Source organism: Talpa occidentalis, unplaced genomic scaffold, assembly GCF_014898055.3.
Source record: "Talpa occidentalis isolate TD23 unplaced genomic scaffold, MPIMG_talOcc4v2.1 talOcc4.5, whole genome shotgun sequence".
Taxonomy (NCBI): domain Eukaryota; kingdom Metazoa; phylum Chordata; class Mammalia; order Eulipotyphla; family Talpidae; genus Talpa; species Talpa occidentalis.
The window spans coordinates 104,686,947-104,713,442 of record NW_023604861.1 but is presented as its reverse complement, the minus strand read 5'-3'; the positions used below and the strand labels follow the sequence as shown (position 1 = coordinate 104,713,442).

Genomic DNA, 26,496 nt, shown 5'->3' with positions numbered 1-26,496 from the left:
CCCAGATACGTTCTCTTGTTCTCTCGCCTCATACCAGCTATGTTATCTTAATAACCATAGCTTAATACTACATCTTATCTGTCAAGTCAAAAGTCCCATACCTTATCTTTTTCAGAAGTATCTTGCTTTGTTTTGGCTCTTTTCTGCCATATGAAATTTAGAATCTGCTTGTTGAGTTGTACTGTTGTACACACAAACACATGTATACACACACACACACAGAGAACTCCTAGAATTTTTAGAGGAATTGTGTGTTTTTTCTGCATCAGTTACAGGAAGTTGTTTTTTTTATTTATTACAGCATAATTGACATACAATAAAATATATAATACAATGTAAGTGCAGAATCAGCAAATTTTTTTTTCATTATGAATTATGATTTTTATGGTGATCATTTCAGATTCTGGATAATCCCTAAGAACATTGCAGAGATACATTCATACATTTACTCACTCAATATGTATTGAATACTTGCTGTATACCAGATATTGAATTTTATGTAAATTCAATGCCACATAGGCATTATGTATATGGTTTCTTTCACTCAGTCTGCTTGAGATTCATCCACATTGTTGCTTTTATCAGTAGTTTCTTCCAAATACCATTTTACTGTATGAATATACACCACAATTAAACAGGTACAAGTGGGTAAAACTAAGATGTTTCCTGTTTAGGACTATTATGAATTAGGCTACTACAAAAGTTTTTTAGTATATAGGTATATTCTGAAGAGAAATGGTGATATTAGGTGTGGAATTGTGGGATAACAGGATAAATGCATCCTTAATTTAAAAAGAGACAAACAGCGGGCCTCCCTGGTGGCTCAAGGGGTTAAGACAAAACCTATGAAGCAATCTGCAGTCACTGCAGCATGAGTTCGATCCCCCGGCCAGCCAGCAAGCAACCCACATGGTGCAGCAGACCTCTCCTGACTCGCCCGCTTCTCCCCTCAGCAGTGTATTTCAGTTAATCTGCCTCTTCTGTTCCCCACTCTGTCTGGTGAATCCTCTCACCATCCACATTTCTGGCCTGTACCCCAGTTCTTGTATGCATAAATAAATCTTTAAAAAAAAAAGTCAAACAGGTTTCCAAAGTGATGATGCCCTTTTATATTCCTTCCAACAAAGTATGAGATTTCCAGTTGTTCTTCATCCTCATTAACATTTCATGTTGTCAGTCTTTTTAATGATAGCCATTCTAATAAGTGTGAAATGGTATTGCACTGTGACTTAAATAAGTTTCTCTGATGACTAATGATGGTGAGCATTTTTTTCATGTTCTTATTGGTCATTTGTATGCCTTCTTTTGTGACATATCTATTCAAATCTTTTGCTTATTTTAAAAATAAATTTATCTTTTTGTTATTAGTTTGTAGATTTTTTTATATAGTCTAGATATAGCCCTTTGCCAGATATATGTGCTGCAAATTTGTCTCCCAGACTGGGGCTTTCATTTCAAGTTTTTAATTTTTATGAAGTCCAACTTATCAACTATAAAGTTAATGCTTTTTGTATCCTAAGTAATCTTTGTGTGCCTCCAGGTTCCAAAGATACTCTCTTATGTTTTCTTTTAGAAAGTTTTATATTTTAGCTTTTATTTGATGGATCTCAGATTTTTATATATGGTGTGAGGTATAGATAATTAAGGTTAAGTATTCCCCCCCCAAAGGTTACCCAATTGTTGCAGCACCATTTATTGAAGTGATTTTCCTTTCCCTATCCAATAATAGCATTGGAGCCTTTGTCAAGAACAATTCAGTATATATGTGTGGATCTAAATTTGGACTTCTTCTTCTGTTCCATTGATCAACTTGATATCTTAATCACTGTAGTTTTTATAGTAATTTCTGAAATCAGTTAGTATAGGTTATTTCAAGTTTGTTCTTCATTATCAAGATCATTTTCACCATTCTAGATCCTTTCATTTCCATTTAATTTTTTAAATTAAGGTATAATTGGCATATAACTTTTATTAGTCTCAGGTTTTCAACATCTGTATATTTTGGGAAGTGATCACCACAATAAATTTAGTTAACAGCCATCACTGCACAGTTACCTTTTTTCCATGTGCTATTGCTAAGATCTACTCTTTTAGCAACTTTGAAATATGTAATACGGTATCATTAATTATTATGACCACACTGTACATTACTGCCCAAGGACTTATTTATTTTGTAGCTAAAGGTTTGTATGTTTTGATCCCTTCTCCCTTTCCATCCACACCCACTCTCATCTCTGGCAACACACAAATCTGATTTCTGCATTTATGAGTCTTTTTTTTTTTAATTTCACATGTAAGGATGTCATGCAGTATTTGTCTTTCTCTGTTTGAATTATTTCATTTAGCATAGTATCCTCAAGGTCCACCCATGTTGTCACAAATGTTACAATTTCCTTTTTTATGGTTGAATAATATTCCATAGTATGTATATATATATATATATGTATGTGTACTTACATATATATACATTATGTGTACTTACATACATATACATATATAACCACATTTTCTTTATCCATTCATTTGTTAATGAACACTTAAGTTGCTTCCCTATTTTGGCTATTGTAAATGATACTGCTGTGAACATGGGGTGACAACATGAAATGTTAATGAAGATGAAGAACAATTGGAAATCTCATACTTTGTTGGAAGGAATATAAAAGGGCATCATCACTTTGGAAACCTGTTTGGCTTTTTTTTTTTTTTTTAATTAATTTATTTATGCATACAAGAACTGAGGCACAGACCAGAGGTGTGGGGGGTGAGAGTATTCACCAAAGAGAGAGTGGGGAGCAGAACAGGGGGATCTACTGAAATATACTGCTGAGGGAAGCAGTGGGCAAGTCGAGAGGTCTGCTGCACCATGTGGGTATCTCCCTGGCCGGGGATCGAACTTGTGCTGCAGTGGCTGCAAATAGCTTCATAGGTTGTGTCTTAACCCCTTGTGCCACCAGGGAGGCCCTGACTTTTTTTTTTTTTTTGAAGATTTATTTATTTATGCATACAAGAACTGGGGTACAGGCCAGAAGTGTGGATGGTGAGAGGATTCACCAAAGAGAGAGTGGGGAGCAGAACAGGAGGATCTACTGAAATATACTGCTAAGGGAAGCAGTGGGCAAGTCGAGAGGTCTGCTGCACCATGTGGGTATCTCCCTGGCCGGGGATCGAACTTGTGCTGCAGTGGCTGCGAATAGCTTCATAGGTTGTGTCTTAACCCCTTGCCCCACCAGGGAGGCCCTGGCTTTTTTTTTTTGAAGATTTATTTATTTATGCATACAAGAACTGGGGTACAGGCCAGAAGTGTGGATAGTGAGAGGATTCACCAGAGACAGAGTGGGAAACAGAACAGGCAAACCAAACATGGTTTGCCTTTAATTTTGTTGATGGTTTCTTTTAAAAGTCATTAAAAATTTAAAACCAACTTGTTAATTTTTGCAGCAGAGTCTGCAGATTATTTAAATCTTCCTTAATGTCTGCTAATAAAATTTTATATTTCTCCATAAAGATTTTGTACATCTTTGTTAAAGAATTCCTTCATGACTAATTTTTATACCATTAAAAATGTCTTTTTAAAAAAAGAAAGCATGTATATAGGTAAGTGCACTAACATTTAATACTTTTGCTAATCGTATGATCTCCCTTTTCCCTTTGTTTTTATCTGATCTGGATATCAAAGTTATACTTTATACTGGCTTCGTAAAATAAAGTTGGATGTTTCCCCCTCCCTTTTTTATTCTCAAGAAAATTTATTATGTAAAACTGGAATTATGTGATTTTTAAATGCCCAGTAGAATTTGCTAGGGGGACCATTTGTACCTGGGACACGGTTATAGGACCATGTCCTTGAAATCATAATATAGCTGGTACATTTCCAAATCAGTTATCCTGGGCTTAGTTATCTTCTCTGATAAGAAGTAGAAGTTCTGGAAGTGTGCAAAGCTGTTGTAACAGGTCTTCAAGTAAAGAACACAGGAAAACAATGTTGAAATTTATGGATTATATAAAAATCTCTGTTACTGAGCACCAGAAAGAATGGAACTGGTGGTTTTTGAGCTGAGGATTAGGAAACCTACAGAATCTAAGGGAAGATGTCAAAAGCAACAGGTTCTTTTAACAGTGGCTATAGGTGTTAACTAAAAGATAATGTTTCTGTATACATTTGTAGAAAAAGTTACAATTTTTATGTTAGCATTTTCAAAGACACTCAGATAATTAGATATCATAGAGATCATCACAGAATCTTTAAAATAAGTGTATATTCTTAATTTGGTAGAAAATAATTACTAATATTCTTATGTTAGGCTTCATGCGTAGTATTTTATACTGTTGCTTGTTTATTTTTCTAGTCTTATTCCCTTAATGAGATTGGGAGACTCTTGGGAAATGAACAGTGTCTTGTAAAAATTTTTTTTTTTTGTACTCTTAGAGATGTTGACTGCATTTGTCTCTATTTGTACTATTATCCATTAATGTACTATTATTTTTCAGTCTATTTTTCTAACTACATAATGTATTTTGTAACTTTGAGAACAAATTTAAAACATTGATCTTTAAATTATAGCCATGTTTTTAAGGTGAAGTTTTAACAAAAGTCATTTTGTTACATTTTAGATTGAATCAGTTTGCAATCATACAATGAAGTATGAATTATTCACCTTAGGGAAATTTTTAATTTCATGATGTTAAAACTTCTCTGAATTCAAAACACAGTAAGTTGGACTTAATGATAATATCGCGAAGTATGGTCTAAAGTTTGTTTTTATGATTCCTATTTTACCTAAGTAATTATATTACATGAACTAAATGATGTAAAGAATTTTCCCTCTGCTTAAAAGAATAAACCCTTTTTTTTTTTTTTTGTGGGACCCTCGCTGGCGGCTGGGGAACGAACCGGCGCTGCAGAGGCTGTGGGCAGCCTCGCAGCCCAGCGCACAACTGCTGGGCCACCAGGGGAGGCCCAAGAATAAACCCTTTTTAAGTAACAGAATGTTATCTTTTCAGCTTTTATTTACCTCCATGCCATTCTATTTTAGCAACTTCCAAGTTTATAATATGTTATTGTTGGTGATCACTATGCTGTACATTAGCTTGCTCTAGTACCGATTTACCTAATAGCTACAAATCTGAACCCCTAAGCAACGTTTGTCCAATTCCCTCAACTCCCAGCCTCTGTAACCACAATTCTATTCTGTTTTTATGAGCTGGCTTTTTTAGATGCCACATGTAAGTGATGTCATACAGTATTTATCTTTCTCTGTCTGATTTATCTTAACATAATGCCGCCAAGGTCTAGCCATGTCACAAATCATAAGATATCCTTCTTTCTTATGGCAAAATAATATTTTACCGTGTGTTTGTACACATGCATGTGTGTGTATGCTTCACAACTTCTGTATTCATTTATCTGTTGACAGACACTTAAGTTGTTTCCACATCTTTGACCATTATGAATAAAATTGCAATAAACATGAGAGTGTGTGTTTCTCCTTGAAATCTTGTTTTACTTTCCTTTAGGAGTATACCCAAATGTGTAACCGATGAATCATAATTCTATTTCTAACTTTGTGAGGAACCTCCAAACTGTTTTCCATATTGTCTGCACAAATTTACATTCCCACTAAGTGTGCAAGAATTTCCATATCGCCACATCTTTGCCAATATTTGTTGACTTTTTCTTCTTGCTGATTATTGTGGTCTTGATTTGTATGTCCCTGATAATTAGCGATGAACATCATTTTATGTAGCTGTTGACCATCTGTATTTTTCTTTGGGTAAATGTCTAATCAAGTTCTTTGCCCATTTTTAATGGAATTTTTTTTTAGATATGAGTTTTCCTTATATATTAAACATTAACCCTTTGTCTAATATGTGGTTTGCAAATATTTTCTACCATTCCATAGGTTTCATTTGGTTGAATGTGTCTTTTCCTGTGCAGAATCTGCTAGTATTTGAACTTACTGATTTTTGCTTTTGTTATGTTTCTGGTATCATATCCAAGAAAAAAAATCATTGTCTTATCCAGTGTCAAGGAGTATTCTTCCCTATGTTTTCTTCTAGGATTTCTCGGGTCTCAGATGTTTTATTTTATTGTTTTTGATGTTATTGTGAATGGTATTGTCTATTGCTTCTGATTTTTTGTATAGTAATAACTAGTTTCTGTATGTTGATCTTTATGTCCTGCAACTTTACTGAACACTTTGATTACTGCTAATACTTTCTTGGTTGGATCTTTGTAATTTTTTATATCTAAGATACCATCTGCAATTAACAACAATTTACTTTTTCCTTTCTGATTTTTTTTCTGCCTTCTATTTCTTTGTCTTGCCTGATTATGGCTAGGACTTTCTTACTCTGTTGAGTAAGAGTGGTGAAACTGAGTACCCTTGTTTTGTTCCTCATTTTAGAAGAAAATCTTTCATTTTTTCACCATTGAGTATGTTAGCTGTCAGTTTATTGTAGATTACTTTCATGATATTGAGGTGTGTTCCTTCTGTACCCAGCTTGTTGAGGTTTTTAATCATGAAACAATGTTGTATTTTGTCAAATGTTTATTCTGCATTTAGTGAGGTCACCATGTGGCTTTTATCTTTCATTCTATTAGTATGTTGTGTTACCTTTAGTGCTTTGCATATGTTAAACCATACTTTTATCTCAGGAATAAGTCCCACTTGGTCATGATGTGCAATCCTTCAATATATTATTGAATTCAATTGAGAATTTTTACATCTCTATTCGTCAGCAATACCTGTCAGTAGTTTTCTTTCTTTGTGGTGTCTTTATCTGGGTTTAGTTATCAGGGTAATGTTGGCCTTTCTAAAATGAGTTTGGAATATTCTCTCCTCTGTAGTTTTTTGGAAAATTTTGATAAGAATTGGTGTTAGTTCTTTAAATGTTTGGTAGATTTTACCAGTGAAGCCACTATTTTTGGGCTTTCCTGTTTTGGGTTTTTGATTACTGATTCAAACTCCTTAATCACTAGTGGTTTATTCATATTTTCTATTTCTTCCTGATTCAGTCTTTGTAGGTTGTGTTTCTAAGAATTTGTTCTTTTCTTATGGCCTATCCAAGTTGTTGGCATGTAATTGTTCATGATAGTAGTCTCTTATAATTTTATGTATTTCCGTAGTATGAGTTGTAATGTCTCCTCTTTTATTTCTGATTTTATTTATTTGTGTCATTTTTTTCTTGCTAAAGGTTTGTCATTTTGTTTATCTTTTGAAAAACTAGATTGTGAAGTTGTTGATTTTTGTTTTGTTTTTTGCTGTTATTTTTCTGGTCTCATTTATTTCTGCTCTCTACTTTGCTATTTCTTTCCTTTTGCTCACTTTGGGCTTATAACGTTAAGTTGTTCATTTTAGATCTTTCATTTTCTTAGTATATGTATTTATGGATTTAAACTTTTCTCTCTAATCTCCTTTTTGGGCATCCCATAGTTTTAGCATATTTTTTAAAAGATTTTATTTATTTATTTTTGTGTAGAAGCAGTGGGGTGTAGGCCAGAGGTGAGGGTGGTGAGAGGTTTCACCAGAGACAGAGTAGGGAACAGAGCAGGTAGATTTACTGAAATACGCTGTTAAGGGGAGCAATGGGCAAGACAGGAGAGGTCTGCTGTGCCATATGTGAGTCAGCTTCCAGGGATCGAACTCATGTCATCACAGTGATAGTGCTGAATCTTAATCCTTAGGCCACCAGGGAGGCCCAGTTTTAGCATGTTGTGTTTGCATTTTCTCTTGTTTTGAGAAAAAAATTTATGTCATTTTATTTCTTCTTTTACCTATTGACTGTTCAGGAGTGTTTTGTTTAATTTCTACACATTTGAAGATCTTCCAACTTTCCTCTTGTTGATTTCTAGATTCACACCATTGTGGTTAGAAAAGACACTTACCATGGCTCAGTCTTCTTAAGTTCCCTAAGACTTGTTTTTTTTTATTCTTTCCTTTGATCTATCCTGGACAATGTTCTGGTGCACTTCAGAAAACATGTATTTTATTTCTGATGGGTGGAAAGTTTCACAAATGTCCATTATGTCCTTTTGATCTAATGCATTATTCAGTTTCATCATTCCTATTGATTTTCTGGGTATGTCCATTGCTCAAAGTAGTATGTTGAGGTCTCCTACTATTATTTTATTGTTGTCTATTTCTCACTATATATGTTTGTATTTACTTAATACATTTAGGTGCTCCAATGTTGGGCTTTATATATTTATGATTGCCATATTTTGATGAATTAAATCCCTTAATCATTATAAAATGATCTTCTTGTCTCTTGTTACTCTTATTGGCTTAAAGTCTATTTTTTTTATAGACTATTATATCTGTCCCACTTTTTTTGTGCTCTATCTGCTTAGACTATTTTTTCCCATTCCTTCTCTTTGAGCCTGTATGAGTCTTTAAAGCTAAGTGACTCTTTTGCAGGCAGCATATTCTTGAATCATTTAAAAATCTAACTAGCCACTGTGTGCTTTTTGAATGAAGAATTTAGTCTTTTTACATTTAGAGTTGTTATTAATATGTGAGGACTTACTAATGCCATCTTATTAATTGCTTTTTTTTTTTTTTTTTCAAACGTTTTATTTATTCATACAAGCACTGGTACAGTCAGAAGTACGGGATGAGAGAATTCACCAGAGCCAGAGCGGGGAGCAGAGCAGGCAGAAGGAACGAAGTACACTGCTGAGGGGAGCAGCGGGCGGCAGGAGAGGTCTGCGCGCCATGTGGGACCCTCGCAGGCAGTGGGGGATTGAACCGGCGCTGCAGAGGCTGCGGGCAGCTTCGCAACCCAGCGCCCAACCGCTGCGCCACCGGGAGGCCCTTATTAATTGCTTTTTTTCTTCTTTTTGTATTTCATTGTTTCTTTTCCCCTTTATTTCTGCTTACTATGTAAATTGGTGGTTTTCTGTGGAAGTGTCCTGTTTCCCCTTTCTTTATCTTATGTGCATCTGCTCTAGGTCTTACTTTGTGGTTACAATGAGGCTTACATAAGACATCTAGAGATAAAATAATCCATTTGAACCTCATAGTCTTAAAAATCTTACTCTTTTACTCTCCCTCTTTCATATTTTTGATCATTTATCTATCTCCTTTTCTATTATTCATTAACACATTATAGTTGGGCCACTATTTTCAGTAGTCTTGATTCGGTCTTTGAAGTATAAGTAAGCAACTGAGACACCATTACATTTCATATGAAGTTTTCTAAGTTTGACTATATATTTACCTTTTCCAGTATGTATTGTATACTTCTATATGTTTTCATTGTTGCTGATCATTTAACTTAAAGAACTTTCAGCATTTCTTGCAAGGCAAGTCTAGGGGTGATAAACTCCATCAGCGTTTGTTTGTCTAGGAAAGTAGTTCTCTTTATTATCTGAAGGACAAAGTTGCCAGATAGAATGTTCAATATTCTTGACTGGTAACTTTTTTCCCCAACACTTTGAATGTGTCATTCCACAATCTTCTGGTCTGTAGGGTTCCTACTAACTAATTGCTGATAGCCTAATGGGAGGTTCCTTTGTATATAATTTCTAGGCCTTAATTGCTTTTAGAATTTTTTCTTTATCCTTAATCTTTTCATTTTGTTATAGTGTATCTTTAAAAAGGTCATTTTGCATTGAGATAATAGAGTAATCTATTAGCTTCATGAACTTGAATCTCTAATTTCTCCAGTTTTGGTAAATTTTCAACTGTTACTTCTTTTAAATAAATTTTCTCAACCCTTCCTTCTTCTCCTTCTATCATCCCAATTATTATAATATTTTTGTTGTTGTTGTTGTTGTAGAATCCCTTTAGCTCATGCCAGATGTCTTTGTTCTTTTTCATTCTTTTTTCTTTGTTCTCCTTTTATTGGCTGTTTCAAAATTCCTAGCCTCTGACTCACTTATTCTATCTTCCATTCATTATGCTCCCTATTTTATTTTGCATTCATTAGAGTTTGAGTCTTTTTCATGATTTCTATCTTTTAGATAAAAGGTAAAAATCTCCTGTTGACCATATATATTTTTCAAGATTTTGTTTAGTTTTCTTATAGCTTGTTGAGTTTCTTCAAAAAATTCCTTACCAATTAGATCACTAATTTCATGCCTTTGAGCTCAGTTATTGGAGAATTATTATTTTTTCTTTATGATGTCATGTTTTCTTGATCTTTTGTGTTTCTGGTAGTTTTGTGTTGCTGTCTCATTTGAAGTAACAGACACTGTAAATCTTCATTAGTTGCCTTCAGCTAGGGTAATCTGCTCCATTCTCTTGGCCCGTCTTGTGACAAAATCTTTTGCGATTATGTCTTTTCTGCTTATTTCCAACTCACCAGGCTGGCTAGTGGAAACTTCTCTTTTGTTTTCCAAAGGTGATGCTGTAATTCAAGTTTATGGTTTCCTAGGCCCACAGTTTTCTAAGGGTGCTCCCAGTCTACTGGAGCTCACTCTCCAGCCATCCAGAGAAATGCACCCAAGAAGTGAGCTGCAGAGTGTGGGGAGATATGGGTTTAGCACGTGGACACTGAGGGTGATTGTTGATTGAGTAGGGAGCTACTGGGTATGGAACTCTCACGGGACTGTGGGTAGGCTTACTACTGTACACAATACCTTTTATACCTTTTGAGATTATTAATTGCCTCTTTCCCAATGTCCTTTGTTACCCAAATCATGGAGATTTCCCCTCAATATCTCAGGTCCTGTTTCCTGAAGAGAAATAGGTTTCTTCAGCCAAGTCTCCCATAACTTGGGTGTCCAGCTACTCATTCACTGCTGTCATTTTCCCCCATGAGGGAGGTTACCACCTCAGGATAAGTCAGCCAGCCCCTTGCAATGTTTGCTTGGAGTCATTTGGCAGTGGAAAATTTTTTCTTAACCCCTATTCTGCTGTGATCAAACTCATATATTTCTTTTTTCTTTTTTTTGCTTCAATGGCATGCTGGAATCTGCCCCCAGGAAGACTGGACTCCTACAAATTCTCTCTCTTGTATGCATATCTGCCCAGATCAGAATTCTCCAGGTTTTTTGTTGTTTTTTTTTCCACTGTGGTGAGACTGGTTTGGGAAGATTTGCTGGCTCCACTGGTTTTACAGCCCTTGCTAAGTTCTGTTTGACTATTACTGTATTATTACCATATGTATAGGGCGGCATGATTCTTCCCAGCCTCTTGGCATATAGTGGTAGATCCCACAAGGTGATTTTGTTCTTGGATAATGTCTAATTTACTGCTTAAAAAGAGGGATGAGAAAGAGGAACATTGTGTATCATCATAATGCTGACATCACTCTCCTGCTTTTTATAAGTTACTATTTAATTATTAGAGCAGGCCCTTTATTTAAAGTCCTAGTAGGAAACTTTTCTTTAGCAAGACTTAAGTAACTGTAAGTACCAGGTAATGAAATAATACTGTACTTTCAAAATATTATAGAATTAGAACTTTTTAAGAAACCAAATGCTTTTCTTTCATACCACCCTCCTTCTCTGCCCATCCCACTACTGAGACTACACGTGAAGTGTTTAGTTCTTTCCATATATTCTTTACTACAAATGTGCTTAGTTTTTTCATTATACTGAATGAAGACAGAGGCTGGAATTATGGACCACATACATTTTAAAAAGTTAAAGAAGAAGAGTTTGATTATGAGTGCCTGAAGCTCATTTCTCTGTTGAGCCAGAGCCGGGAGCAGAGCAGGCAGAAGGACCGAAGTACACTGCTGAGGGGAGCAGCGGGCGGCAGGAGAGGTCTGCGCGCCATGTGGGACCCTCCTCCAGTGGCCGGGGAGGCTGCGGGCAGCTTCACAACCCAGCGCTCAACCGCTGCGCCACCGGAGAGGCCCTACCCTACCATTTTAAAAGACAGCCCTGACTGATCACTCAATGAAAGAAGCATTTCATTATTACTTTGCTTTCACAGACTTGGATGTTTCCAAGTCTACACTTCAATATCTAGGTCTTATTCATTAGCATTTAAATGGAAAACAATAGCATCTAGGTTGGACTTGGTGATACTGTTTGGCCATGACAAATAGATGGTGGTGTCTAAAACTTGTTTGTGTCAGAGATTAAAAGTATGCACAAGTTCTTACCCAACCATAATCTTCCCCTGGTCCCTGGAGTTGGAGTTGTGGGCCTTTTAAACCCCCAGATAGTTGGGCACGATTGCTCATCTTTGATGCCTTCTCTCCTCACAACTTCACTTTCCCACCTCTTTTCCTTGTCTCTGTGGAGATGAGCATTTGTGAGTGAGTATGGAGCTGCATGGGGGAGGGATTGTGTGTGAGTGTGTTGACTTACATTTCAGTCTGTCTTTCAGAGGAGGGAGACAGGTTAACCATAGCTAAAGGCAGAAGAGAATGTTGTTTCATCTGTTGGTGTCCACCTTGGGAAATAAAATGTAAAGTCGGCCAGGGTCTTAGAGGGACACATTAATCATAATCTTGAAAATCAGATTTTACTGAGGGCTGTGCAAGATAGTAAGCTTTTTACATAATTTACTTAATCCTCAAAGAAATGTCTGAACTAAGTGCCCTTAATTAGACTCATTTTACAGATAAGGAAATTGAGGCATGGAGAAACTGAGTTTCCCAAGGTCGCATAGCTAGTAAATGACAGAAAGGAGTAGAAGGAACTCTGATGGTATCATCCCCAGACCTGGATACCTTCCTTCCTGGGATTTTATTGAGGGGGGAAATTTGTGTGTAACAGTCACTGCCCCAGTTGTCAAAGGATACTAGAAATTGTAGAGTTCTAAAAATCTTTGAGTTGAAAGGCACCTGAGACATTACTTGATTCCTTCCCTTTGCTGATATGTGACTCTTGAATATTCCCAAGAGGTCTTCCAGCCTTTGCTGGAATGTCTCAAAGGAGTAAGGAATTTATTCTCACATGAGGAAACCTATTTTTGGATAACTTGACATGATAGACTATCCAGCCAGCCAGACTCCCTCCAACTTTCATCAGTCTCATTAGAGCTATACAGTCTCCTCTCCCCAGAGATTACCAGGTGAGCCTGCCTTCCAGCTGTGAGATCAAGGATGGCCATGCTGTCCATTTCTACTACCTTTGACTTTGTGGCATGTGAAACTAGAGTTCTTTTGAAAAGAAGCAGAAAGTTAAGGGTTAGAGTATGGGGCAGTCTCTCTCCCAGGGAGTGTCATCTATTATGTGACATGTTGCTAACCTTCTCCCAATCCCACTGAATTTCCCAGCTCTCCCCCTGAAAGCCTTGGAGATTCGAGATACATCATCACTATTCCACATCAACATTATTTACTCTAGGAGCCAAATACAGTATTTACTCTAGGAGCCAAATACCTGCTTCATTGGGAAGTACACCAAGGAATTCAAGGTGTGGTTCCTACTTCAGTATTTTTGGCAAGCTGCCAAGGGCAGGATTGAACAACATGACGTAGTTGTACCCCCACGTTCACGTAAATGCAAAATCCAGTGACTAGAGAAATTTAGGCGAAGACCATGAAGATCATTTTTTCCTTTTTCTGAAATATTTTTTCTTAATTTTTTACTGACACGATGTTGTTTTATAACATAGATGTACATTTACACAAATCACTATCTGTATATACTACATTAATTTCACCACCAAAAGTCTGATTCCAGCCTCCAAAATCTTTTTATCATGATGTCGTATGAGTGAATACCTATGCTTGTCTCCTCTAGGACAATGTAAGGAAACGCCACGTAAATCTCAGCTCTGTGGAGAACAAGCGGACAGCCCTAAGTGAGAAGCTTTCCTCTGGGTCTCCCCCTTGTCTGGCAGGAGGAGACCAAGTGGGAAATCTTTTCTTTCCTTTAAAATGTTTAAAACAGGGCCTCCCCGGTGGCGCAGCTGTTGAGCACTGGGTTGCGAAGTTGCCCACGGCCTCTGAGGCGCTGGTTCGATCCCCGGCTGCTCCCCGGCCACCGGAGGAGGGTCCCACATGGCGGCAGACCTCTCTGCTGCCCGCTGCTCCCCTCAGCAGTGTACTTCGGTCCTTCTGCCTGCTCTGCTCCCCGCTCTGGCTCTGGTGAATTCTCTCACCCTCCCGCGCTTCTAACTGTACCCAGTGCTTGCATAAATAAATAAATAAATAAATACATAAATAAATACATAAATAAATAAATAAATCTTTAAAAAAAAGATAAAGAAAATTTTGAAATAAAAATAAAAATAAAATAAAATGTTTAAAACAGTGTTGAATGATTTTCTGTTACCAGATAGCTGAGGAATTGATTTCTTGTGACTGGAATGGTTCTGCGGATCTCTGATGACCCTGGATTTTTTTTCTTTTCCCTCCCTCAGATCAGCCGGCAGACATGATGAGCACCAAGGCTTTTACACTGGTCTCTGCTGTGGAGCGGGAGCTGCTGATGGGCGACAAGGAGCGTGTTAACATAGAATGCGTGGAGTGCTGCGGCAAGCACCTGTACGTGGGCACCAATGACTGTTTCATCTACCACTTCCTGCTGGAGGAGAAAACTCTGCCCTCTGGGACAGCCTCCTTCACTGCCACTAAGCAGCTGCACAGACACCTGGGTTTCAAGAAGCCAGTGAATGAGCTGCGGGCGGCGTCAGCCCTCAACAGGCTGCTGGTGCTGTGTGACAACTGCATAACACTGGTCAACATGATGAGCCTGGAGCCCGTGCCCTCGGGGGCCCGCATCAAGGGGGCCGTGGCTTTCGCCTTGAACGAGAACCCTGTGAGCGGCGACCCGTTTTGTGTGGAAGTCTGCATCATCTCTGTCAAACGCAGAACCATCCAGGTGTTCTTGGTGTATGAGGACCGAGTTCAGATCGTCAGGGAGGTGTCGACGCCGGAGCAGCCCCTGGCCGTGGCTGTGGACGGCCACTTCTTGTGCCTGGCCCTGACCACCCAGTACATCATACTGAACTACAACACGGGTGTTGCCCAGGACCTGTTTCCTTACTGCAGCGAGGAGAAGCACCCGATTGTCAAGAGGATAGGGAGACAGGAGTTCCTGCTGGCGGGCCCCGGAGGGCTGGGTGAGCAGGATGCATTAGTGTCTCTGCTTCCCACTGCCTTTTCTCTTTGCATCATCTCCTTGAATTTATGCTGAAATCTGAGAGAGAAATTTAGTTGTGAAAATGGAGAGTCGTGAAAAGTATTTGTCAGCACTAACAATAATGTGGGAACATGTAACTGCATAGCCACTGTTTACTAAAATTTCCTGATACTGTCTTGTGAATGTGGGGTTAATGGAATAAAAATAGGCCAGTCTCAAAACTAGTTTTATGTTGTGTGAAAGTAGAACCTGAAGATGGCTCTAAGGAGAAAATTCCTTTAAGTAAATAACTAAAAATATAATTCTCTCTTTTCAATTTCCCCAATGGGTGGGTTTGTTCGTTGCTTACTATTACTATGCATTCTAGAAAGGAGTTGAAGTAGCTCACTTACTGGGTATTTGCAAGTCTAGAGACTTCAGTGCTGTGTCCTTGATTTTTTCTTTTATTGACTGCAATTTCATCCCACCAAAAAGTTTTGGTAGCTAGAGCCTTGAAGGGGGTTTGACCTCTCTGTATGGACTTATGAAATAATCGGCGCTGCCCTATCAAAATTAAGAATCGACGTTGTTAACCTCAGTAATATCTGGGCTGTTTTCTGTGAGTTGTGTATGACTGAGGTTAGAATTAGTACAGGAGTCTTGTGAGAGCTAGGAGTGCTTTAGCCTTAGACAGTTTGGGTGTGGCCATCTCATTTCAAAGTTATGTGTACAAGCACATGTTCTTGTAATCAGAAGTTATTTACTTCTTAGTTTTTACTTAATTTTTTTAAAGAGACTTTTTTTTTTAGATCAGGCTCATAGCAATATTGACTGGAAATTGGAGTTCTTATATTACCATCTGGCCCCCACATATTCACAGTCTCCCACAATGTCAACATCCTGCCCAGAGTGGGCCATTTGTTATAATCCATGAGCCTACATGGACATTCAGAGTCACCCAAAGTCCATAATTTACATTAGGGGGTCACTTTAATTCTATGGGATTGGGAAAATGAATAATAATATGTACTAACCATTACAATAGAATATGGAATATTTTCAATACCCTAAAAATCCTCTGTGCTCCACCTAGTCATGCTCTCAACATCTGGTGGACACTGGTCTTCTGGTGTGATGTGGTTGGAATCATGCAGTATGAAACCTCTTCTCACTGGTCTGTCCACTGTGCAAGGTGCACATAAGCCTTCTTCATGTCTTGTCATGTCTTGATAGCTCAGATTTTTAATTTTTGAAAAAAAAAATTCTTTACTCCAAGTGGGTTTAAAGAGATATGACATGTTTTGGTCCATCTGTTCTGGGTGAGAGTCTATTCAGGCTTACTGCTGAGCCCCTTTTATGTGACCCTTGAACTTTGATAGCCATCTTGCCTTCTGATATAACAAGGTGTTCCAGGTTCACCTCTTGAGTTTCCTGTCTTTGATCTGATTCTAACTGTTTCTCCAAGACCCCCAATGTTAAGAAGCCACAATCTGGGTGCTCAAGATTCTTATGGTTCATCATCTGAAGGCCTCTTCAGTAAACAAAGCTAGGAAGCGTGCTTTTTTTTTTTTTTTTGTATATTTAATTCTTACATCATTTTTCATCTTTGCACAATGCAAGCATTTTCATTTTGGTTATATTCCCCATACAATTGCACCCCCCTCCTTATTTTGACTCTAGTTCTTCCTCTCCCCGCCCCTCCCTCCACCCACCCCCCACCCCCGCCCCATAGTGTGTCTCTGGTTTATAGTTGCTTGTTGATTTCGATTTATTACTTTTTTTTTTAAGATTTATTTATTTATACAAGCACTGGGTACAGTCAGAAGCGCGGGAGGGTGAGAGAATTCACCAGAGCCAGAGCGGGGAACAGAACAGGCAGATTGATGAAGTACACTGCTGAGGGGAGCAGTGGGCGGCAGGAGAGGTCTGCATGTGATGTGGGACCCTCGCCTGTGACTGGGGATCGAACTGGCGCTGCAGAGGCCACAGGCAGCTTCGCAGGCCAGCACTCAACCACTGCGCCACCAGGGAGGCCCTAATTTATTACTTTGTATTGATTAGTCTTTTTCCTGGTCTCTTATTTAGGTTTTCTAAATTCCAGCTATGAGTGAGACCATCCGGTATTTTTCTTTTTCTTTCTGACTTATTTCTCTGAGCATGATCCCTTCCAGTTCCATCCATGTTGCTGCAAATTGTATGAGTTTATCTTTTTTGATTGCTGAGTAATATTCCATTGTGTGTATATACCACATCTTTTTGATCCAGTCATCTATTTTTGGGCATTTGAGTTGTTTCCATAGCTTATCTATTGTAAATAGTGCTGCTATAAACATAGGCATGCAGGTGCCCTTTGGAATTACTGTTTCTGTGTCATTTGGGTAAATACCTAGGAGTGGAATTGCTGAATCATATGGAAGCTCTATGTTTAGTAGGTCCAGAAATCTCCACACAGCTCTCCATAGTGGTGGTACCAGTTCGCACTCCCACCAGCAGTGCAGGAGAGGAAGTGTGCATTTTTTAAAGATGAAATTCATTATGAGATCACATTGATAGAACCAATTCAAAATCCGGGCTGCAGGCCATTGATCTCATCTGTTTATAAACCCAGATCTCCCTTTGATCACACCAAAAATCTTAGTAAATGACTACCCCAGCATGATAATTCTATTGATTTGTCTCACATTACACAGAACAGAATAATAAAGTCAGCACTGCTATTCCCACAATATAGTTACTGAGAGAACGTTGATTATACTTCTTTGACCTTAGACTATATGTAACCTATTAGGAACTTACAGTCACATTACTATTTTAAATAAATCACTCTGTGTGGTTATACCAGCAACTGTATGTACAGTTAGGTGGATTTGCTTAAATTTACTTTAGAATTTTAGAAATTGCTTTATTTTTTCATTATATAAATATTTGCAAGTTTCCATGTCAGGCCAGTAATGCAAGGCAGACTCAAAGAACTTACAGCCTATCCCCTAGAGAGTTCTCTCTATCCCCCATGGATAACCTTCATTTCTATGACTTATCCTTTTATTTTTAAATTAAAAATATAAACAAATACGTAAATATTTGTATCTCCCTTTTTCTTAGCTTTTTACTTAGCACAAGATACTGTGGAGATCACCTCACAGCATAAGATAGGGATAGTTATCATTTGTTTTTATATCTGTGGGCTACTTGGTCTTGTGGGGGTACTATAATTTATTCAATTAGACCCCCCATTGGTGGGCATTTGGATTTTTCCAGTCTTATGATATTTATAGGGACTTATCTTTCACTCTATGGGCAACTTTCTAGAAGTGGGATGTCTATGAATTTTGCTAGATATTGCCTATTCTCCTTGACAGAGGTTGTACTATTTTATATTCTCCCCAGTAAATATTTCCCTTCACATTGCCAACAGGCTAGATACAGTATGTTGTCAGAGTTCATTATAGTAAAGAAATGGATTTAATTTGATCTTTTTCTATATGGCTGGCTGACCGTTATCCCAACAAACTGATTAGAAAGAGTCCATTTTTTCCTCACGGGTTAGTGTCTGCTTTCAATGTACACTAAATTTCCTCATGCCATTGGGTCTATTGCTGGATGTGCTGTTTTGTTCCATTAGTCTGTTTGCCTATTCATGTGTAACCATTTATGTAAAGGAGTATAATTTTGTTAGTTTTAATATTATGATTGAAGGAAAGTGACAGGCAGTCATATTTAGGATGCATTTTCTCCAGGCTTACTAGGTTTCAACTCCATGGACAGCATGCAAAATGAACCAACCTTCTTAATTGTTCTCCTTGTAAGAAGTACAATTTTAAGCAAATTGGAAGATCATCTATCAGCCTCTTATACATCATCTATACACAGATTCTCTGAACAACATAGTAATATTACACCACCATCATTGTATGATCTCAGAAATTAAGTTCAGATTGCTAGAATGAAAACAAATTTCCCATGAAACTTGAAAGCTATGTATTTTCATCTTACTGTCTCCTTGAGGATTACCTGTGTCCATTTCTATGTCATGAGAAATGATGCTTACCTTTCTACCTAGTTCAAATTTTACTATTTTAAAGAATTCTTGATTGAAAACTTCATAGTACAATTGAGCATTATAACTTTATTTCTACCCCTTGATAATGCGTCTTGAAGAATGCAAATAATTCAGCTACTCCTCACTTCACACAGCACCTTCTCCCAACTCAAATAAGAGGGTTGATGGTATTTTAGAGGATGTACAATGAATTTAGTGGTGGCTGAAGGTGTACCATTTACATATTTGTTGCATTTGCATATTAACAGCACTTACACTCCTTCAGCGGTATAGCAGGTTCTTGAGTGATGTTTCATTCATTGCTGTTTTGTTAAAATGTTGATCAGAAAAAAAGATTGCTTCTGGCAGGGCCACTGTCAATGTGGAGTTTGCATGGCCTCCCCAGGTCTGCCTGGGTTTTCTCCGGGTGCTCTTATTTTCCTCCCATATCCCAAAGATGTGCATGATCAGTAACAGGCCTCACAGTCATCCCAGTCAGAGTAGATATGAGTGTGGGTGAGTGTGCCCTGTGATGGAAGAGCATCCCACCCACCATAGGGTCCTGCCTTGTGCCCTGAGCTTCTGAGTTGTCCTCTGACCACCAGAGCTCCTGAACTAAAATAAGCCAGTTGCAGAATGAAAGAACAAATGAATACAAATGATTTTTTAACTTTACAAGTGTTTTGAGTCTGTTAGAAGTTTGGTGATGTTTTTGTACTGTAGGAACTTAACTTTTGCTTATATCAAGTTGGTTTTGTTGTGCACTGTTTCACTTATAGTTTCCAAGAACCTATGGATTTCTTAAGTGAGGATATACTATAATAGAAACAATAGAGTGGTGGATAATAGGGTGTGGATAACAGTTCTCTGTGTTCCAAGTGTATCCTACAGCACTTTATACAACTTCACCTGGGCCCCCCAATTGCCAGATAGTACTCTGCTCTTTTGTCCTAGTGAAATCTGCTTTTCTTTCTCTGTAGCATGTCTATTCTTGATCTCTGGGCTCCATACTTTTTATTTCAAGAACATTCACGTCGGCACCCCTACATTCACAGTTCTTGGGTCTAACTGTGCACAAATGTGGTGACCCTGGTTTATTTAATTCCAGGATAAGGCTACTTTCCCATGAGAGTTGTGCCATATGTGGCTATTTGACCAGAAATTCAGAGGAATCCTCAGGATTGTTCCATGCCTGTCCCTTTATGAGTGTATATTTTGCCAAACACCTGGGTAAGGAGGGCCACACAGTGCATGATGCCCCTGATTTGTTTTTCTTTTCTTTTTAGACTCTTTTTAGCTTGCTGGTTCCAAACGCATGAAAAATTAAAGGTAGTGCTAGCTTAATTTCCTCCTGCAAAGCTCAGTCTTAATTTCAGATTCTTAATGCTTCCCATAGCTCTGTATTTGTTTGTCTCCTTTAGCATCTTTAATGCAGGTGGAAACATAGGTGTTAACAATTGTTGGGTTAATTCAGACTTCAATTGCGTCCTCTCTGCCCAGCCTCCCTTCAGTTGTGCACATTGTCCCACCTCAGTATTGTTCAGTCTTATCTCTTAGTGCTGAGGCATCTGGGGTAGTTTTCCACATTTCCATTGAGCTCTTTGGCTTCTTATCTCCTCTGGAAAGGAATTAGAACAAAAGATCTTCTCCAGACCATGGCTGTGTTCTGCAGAAACATTTCCTCTTATGTCATCTTGTATTTGCCTCTGGCTTTCAGGGCACTCCATGGAACAACCCGTTCCCCTCAGGAAGGAACCTTTTATCCTCTGAGAAAGCACTTGAACTGCAGTCTCCCCTGTCCCAAATCCTGTGACTCCCAAGTGTTGCCGAGTGCACGCTGCCTCCTCAGCAACTGGTATCCTGAGCCCTGTTTTGTTTCAGAGTCAGCCCTGTCCTCCTAATCCTGAGGCTAACAGCCCCATGGTGGTAGCCTTTGACTCACCCTTTCTCTTGCTCCACTGAGTCACGTGTCAGTTTCCTTGAGGCACTTCTGTTACTCCTCTTTTGGCTCTCCAGCCCTGTCTTTCCTGATCGTGAGTAGCTGGCTGTCCCCCACCACCACACACAGTGTCTGAGTCCCTCCTTCACCACAGCCTCCACACTGACCCTTCTAAAACATCTGTGATCCTGTGACAGGCTGCTCTCTTCAGCCTGCATGTCCAGGTCCAGTGCTTCTGACTTAACTTTCCAACCTCCTTTATGCAGTATATGGTATTTGCATGCATTCTGGGTTCCAAAGACAACCCCCACTTCTCTGCCTCCCAAGGGACCCTCCTCTTTTTATTGCCAGAGGCCCATCAGTCCTGGTGTCACCTGCTCCTTGCAGGCCACTGTCCCTGATCACTCAGCTCTGTCAGGACTTTACCTACCCATAGGGTTTCCAGAGCCCTGTAGACCTTTCTAAATCCCTGCTTTATATCTCTTGTATTGTGACTCTTTATGTATTTCCCTACACCCCTTCATGTGTCTCTAAGTCTCTCAGTACCAAACTCAGTGTTTGCCATATAATAAATACCTAGTAAATGTTTGTTGAATTTAAGTTGAGGCTAATGCAAATTTATAGTTTTTCTTTTTGTACATACTTGGTTAATACATTAGGTTTGGTTTTTTTCCCCTATTGTTGATATACTCTTTTAGGGCATTATATTTAACACACTGCTATTAAAATTGTGTCATCCTTGTATTTAGCATTTGGACAGTTTGAAAGTAGACTCACTAAATAAAGTGTAAATGTACAGTTTGGATAGATAATAACAAACTATTCTGCCAAAAGTTTTCCTTACACTGTTCTAATACTCAGGACTATAAGTTTACAAACTGGCTAATGTGACAGGTAAAACTTGGTTATTTTTTGTCCTTTAAATTTGTGTTTCTTGGTTACTAGTGAAGATAGAAATCTCTTAACAAATTTGTCAGTTGTTAGCATTTTGTCTTCTATGAATTACTGTTTTGTATCCTTTGTCTATTTTTCTATTGAGTTGTTAGGTTTTTTTTATAATGAATTTGAGAGATTTTAAATAATTTTCACTTACTATGAAAGTCTGGTTCAAAATAGGCAACTGTGACTCCTTTAGGGGAGTCACACACACTCTTACACACTGACACTCATTGTTTTGTCATTGTGGCACAGTTTCAGTTTGGTGCCATTTCAATGCCAAGATGCAGTATTTAAAATGCTAAGCAGGGACAAAAAAGTACTGTTAGTGTCATTCTGCAGGGAGGGCCTCTGAGTGTCAGGCAAGAGCAAAGCAGGTACAGGTGTGACTCCATTCAAGATGCCCATTTTCCCGAACATCTTGATTTATAAGAAGAGAACTACATTTGTGCTTGATAAGTTCTCAGCATTTCAGTCTTTGCAACCACAGAAAATTGAGAAGGATCAATGATTTCACAAGTTTAGCAATTTTGCTCATGTGATATTTTTAGGTACTTTGTTTTAACAGATTTGCGCTATCATTTTCTGTTTTTCTCCTACTTACCCTTTCTCTGTTGTGTGTAGTAGAAACCAGTTGTCTACTGCAGTAGCATCTATTTGCTGTTGACATCATGTTGTTTTTAAAGGTGTTTTATTTACATCAACTACTTTGAAAACTAAGTTAAAGTGGATCGACTTTACTTGGTGAAGGTGTTAATGTGGGTAACCACAGTTTCTGGACTACATACAGCTCATGTGAAAATGACTATGATGTACAAGATGGATAAACTGTCATTTAATATGGAGGTTATTATTGACAAACATTTAGTAATAGTCTGTCTTGAATTGCAAAATTGATTCTATCCCTGTTTTATAGAGTATGTGTTTCCAAAATTAGACTATAACTCTGAGCAGGGACAGTTCCTGATAAGACACCTTATAGAATGCCTGGTACATCATAGATGTTTGATAAATATTTAAATGAATTATATTCAGTATCCATTGAGCAATACTTGTTGAATGAATTTGTAAGGGAAGATTTGAAGCAGTGGATATGGAAAGTGCTTACAAAGCTTAAATTCTTTGAAAGTAACCTTTCCCCACCTGTGAGGACGTGTGCTTTCCTGTCAACATATGTAAACATTTTTTCACCTTATTTTAATTGGAGGTAAATACATATGTTCTCTTCACAACAATAAAATGTACGGTTGTTCACACATCTAGCATATTATCATTCTATTTTTGAAATATAATGATGGTGACTCTGTATTTAGGTCTGCCTACTCGTCACTGGTAAGTCAAATGTAAGAGATATAGGGATTTAGGAAAGCAAAGGTTTATTCAAGGCTGGTACCCTTCAGACAGTAGCCTGTCCAAAGATACCATCTCCCTGATAAAATAAATAAGGTTTTATAGATTTTTGGACCAGGATTGAGAACAAAGGAATTCAATTTTAATGGTTGAAGAGCACGTTAGGGGCAAAGAAATGTGGACTTGGCTGAAGTTCATTGACCCGTCATAGGGCACTTCATAATGGAAATAAGAAGATACTTCAGATAACTGGAGTTTTGAAGATCTTTTTGTGAGGCCCCCCCCCTTCTGGGTTTTCAGTTCCCAGTTGGTCTTGGAGCTCAGCTCAAGGTTGTTGATAAACTTTCAGATTTGCTGAGTGTGTGAAAGCGAGTCTCAGAAAAAGTTGAGATGAGTTTTTTATTTTGTGGTCTTAGCAACTTAACCCTTTATACTTGTTCTCAAAGGAAGAGGGTATCTGCAGTTATCTGAAGGGCCCTCTAACTCTACTATGTTTATTTTATAGGCATGTTTGCCACAGTCGCTGGGATATCTCAACGAGCCCCTGTGCACTGGTCGGAGAATGTGATCGGGGCAGCCATTTGCTTTCCCTATGTCATAGCACTCGATGAGGAGTTCATCACAGTTCACAGCATGCTAGATCAGCAGCAGAAGCAGACCCTGCCCTTTAAGGAAGGCCACATTCTACAGGATTTTGAAGGTACTAGTTTACATAAGAAATCTAAGTCAAATTTAGGTGCCAACTTTTTATTGACAATATTTCTTCAGTAAATGTCATTAAGGGTCCATTAGGAGGCAGGCCTTGTGTTTATCATGGGAGATACACCGATGATGGTAATATAGTCCCCAGACTTCAGGAACTTCAAGATTAATAGGAAGATCGATTTTTAAGAAATAGCTATGGCAGTTTAAGAGTTTGATGGAAAGGAGATAAAGCCATTGGCAGAGTAGAAGAGGGTGGGTTTCGGGAACTATCAGGGAGGGCTTCTTGAAGTAGATGAGCCGAACTTTAAGGATGAGTAGGAGTCAGCCAACCAGTTGCATTCTAAAAGAAACCTTCAGATAGAGAGAAAAGTGCATGAATGTCTGGACTTGGGGCTACACAACAGTTCAGTGTGACCTATTGCAAAGTGTCTGAGGAAGGCCATGTGAGATGAGGCTCCAGCAGACCAGGACACTTAGGGGAGAACTTCCTCTTGTCTGCAGTGGTGAACCAATGGAGGAATTTACTTTACTTCTACTAATTTTTATTATGAACATTTTCCAACATACTGAAAAGTTGAAAGAAAAATAGAGTGAACCACAATATACCATTCACCTAAATTCAACATTTGCTAATATTTTGCTGAATTGTTCAAAAGTAAGTAGACGATTCACATTTTATCTGAAATACACATATTTTAAAAATGAGGACATTTTTCTACATAATTATATGTACTTTTCACACTTTGCACAATAGGCTCTAGTATCCTGTGTGTGTTCAGATTTCCTTGGTTATCCCAACAGTGCCTTATGTTGATTTTTTTCTTCATACCTGGAACTAATCTAGATTTATTCTTTGCATTTGCCTTTTAAGGATTATAGCTCAGCAAACGTCACCTCCTTTTTTTGATGTTAGGGTTATAAACTCAGTAATTCTCACAGTCCCTACATTTAACATGACTCTCTGGTTGGGGGCCCTCGCACCAGAAGAGCACATTTATTCATAACAGTATTACAGTGCTGTGGCCATTGAGTGCTGGGGGCAGGCCCGGGGTCATGAGCACATAGAGGCTGATGACATGACCCACTCATCCTTGCTGGGAACAAGGAGAGGATTCCCCACATAGAGAAGGGACAGAACTTCACCTGAGTATGAGAAAAATTCCTTTGGTTGTGATCTAAGCAACAGATCATCCAGATGAGAGCATGTAGCAGGAAGAGCAGATGGAAGATGTGGTGGCAATCCAGACCCGGAAAGCCCAGGGCTACAGTTAAACTAGGCAGTGCGGCTGGGGTGGGAGCTCCACTGGGCTAGAGTGGAAAGGTTTGGCTGCCTTTCATTTTCCCTCAAGCAGAAAGAAAAGATCTTTCCGTCACTTCCTGTAGTAGCTTAGAAAGTGTCTCCAGGGCTTCACTGGTGGCGCAAGGGGTTAAGCACCACATTGTGAAGCAATCCGCAATCTCTGTAGCACGAGTTCAGTCCCCAGCCAGCCAGGGAGAAATCCACATGGCGCAGCAGACCTCTCCTGCCTCTCCCGCTGCTCCCCCCAGCAGTGTATTTCAGTCAGTATGCCTGTTCTGCTCCCCTCTCTGCCTCTGGTGGATCCCCTCACCCACCCACCCCTGCATCTCTGGCGTACCCCAGCTCTTGTATGCATAAATAAATAAATCTTTAAAAAAAAAAAAAAAGTGTCTTCAAAAAGGAGCTCAATTCCAAAGCTTCACAGTAGGAGCGCCTCTTGCATTGAAGTTCTGACTCTTTGGTGGGCTCCCTGTACAAGATCTCCCAAGTAAAATGAGGCAGGTAGGATGATAGCTACATTAACTCACAGGATTGTGGGGAGATTAGTTAAGGCCACACCAAGACAGTGTACTTGGAGGTAGGTGAATATGAAATACTATCTTGTGGTTCCAAATATTACATTATAATCTTAATTTTCTGTAAACTAATTAACATGGAGAGAAAAAAAATGTCTTATATAAGGTATATCAATTCTTATTGATAATATTATATAAGTGACCTCTACAACCTCATTGGACCATATATTATGTATTTATGAAGTGGATTTTAAATTATTAGCACTTTCAAGTTAAAAAAGGTAAAAAAGCAAATTTTATACTTTGGAAATATATTAAGCTATATAATACTAATATTAACTGACCTTTTCTGATGGTTGGCAATATAGGAAGAAGAAAAGGGAAGCATAATCATTTATAATTTCTCTAGGAATTCTGTGTTGGGAAAACTATGATGAGATTGATCAACAGATCAGATAATGATCCTGTTTGGGGGAAGCAATATGCTTTCTTGCAGGCATTATGTTTTTTCCCTTTTCCAACAATATTGAATTTCTTCCCAGGAAGAGTGATTGTCGCCACAAGTAAAGGAGTTTACATCTTGGTTCCATTACCTCTGGAAAAACAAATACAGGATCTTCTAGCAAGCCGTAGAGTGGAAGAGGCTTTGGTTTTAGCAAAAGGAGCCCGGAGGAACATTCCAAAAGAAAAATTTCAGGTTTGTAATTAGCTAGTCACAAGAAAACAGGCCCCTAAGCCCCA

At 38.4% G+C, this 26,496-nt stretch overlaps 1 protein-coding gene across 6 annotated transcripts in view; it reads left to right on the top strand.

The window, feature by feature from the left end:
- Positions 1-26,496, top strand: part of TGFBRAP1 (transforming growth factor beta receptor associated protein 1) — a 60,418-nt gene that overhangs the window by 11,713 nt on the left and 22,209 nt on the right. For all 6 annotated transcript variants that reach the window (XM_054701988.1, XM_054701987.1, XM_037528036.2 and 3 more), the window contains 3 exons: positions 14,271-14,972; positions 23,741-23,935; positions 26,298-26,452. In XM_054701988.1, the coding sequence (XP_054557963.1) occupies positions 14,285-14,972; positions 23,741-23,935; positions 26,298-26,452 (1,038 nt within the window). In that variant the 5' untranslated portion in view covers positions 14,271-14,284. The remainder of the gene's footprint in view (positions 1-14,270; positions 14,973-23,740; positions 23,936-26,297; positions 26,453-26,496) is intronic.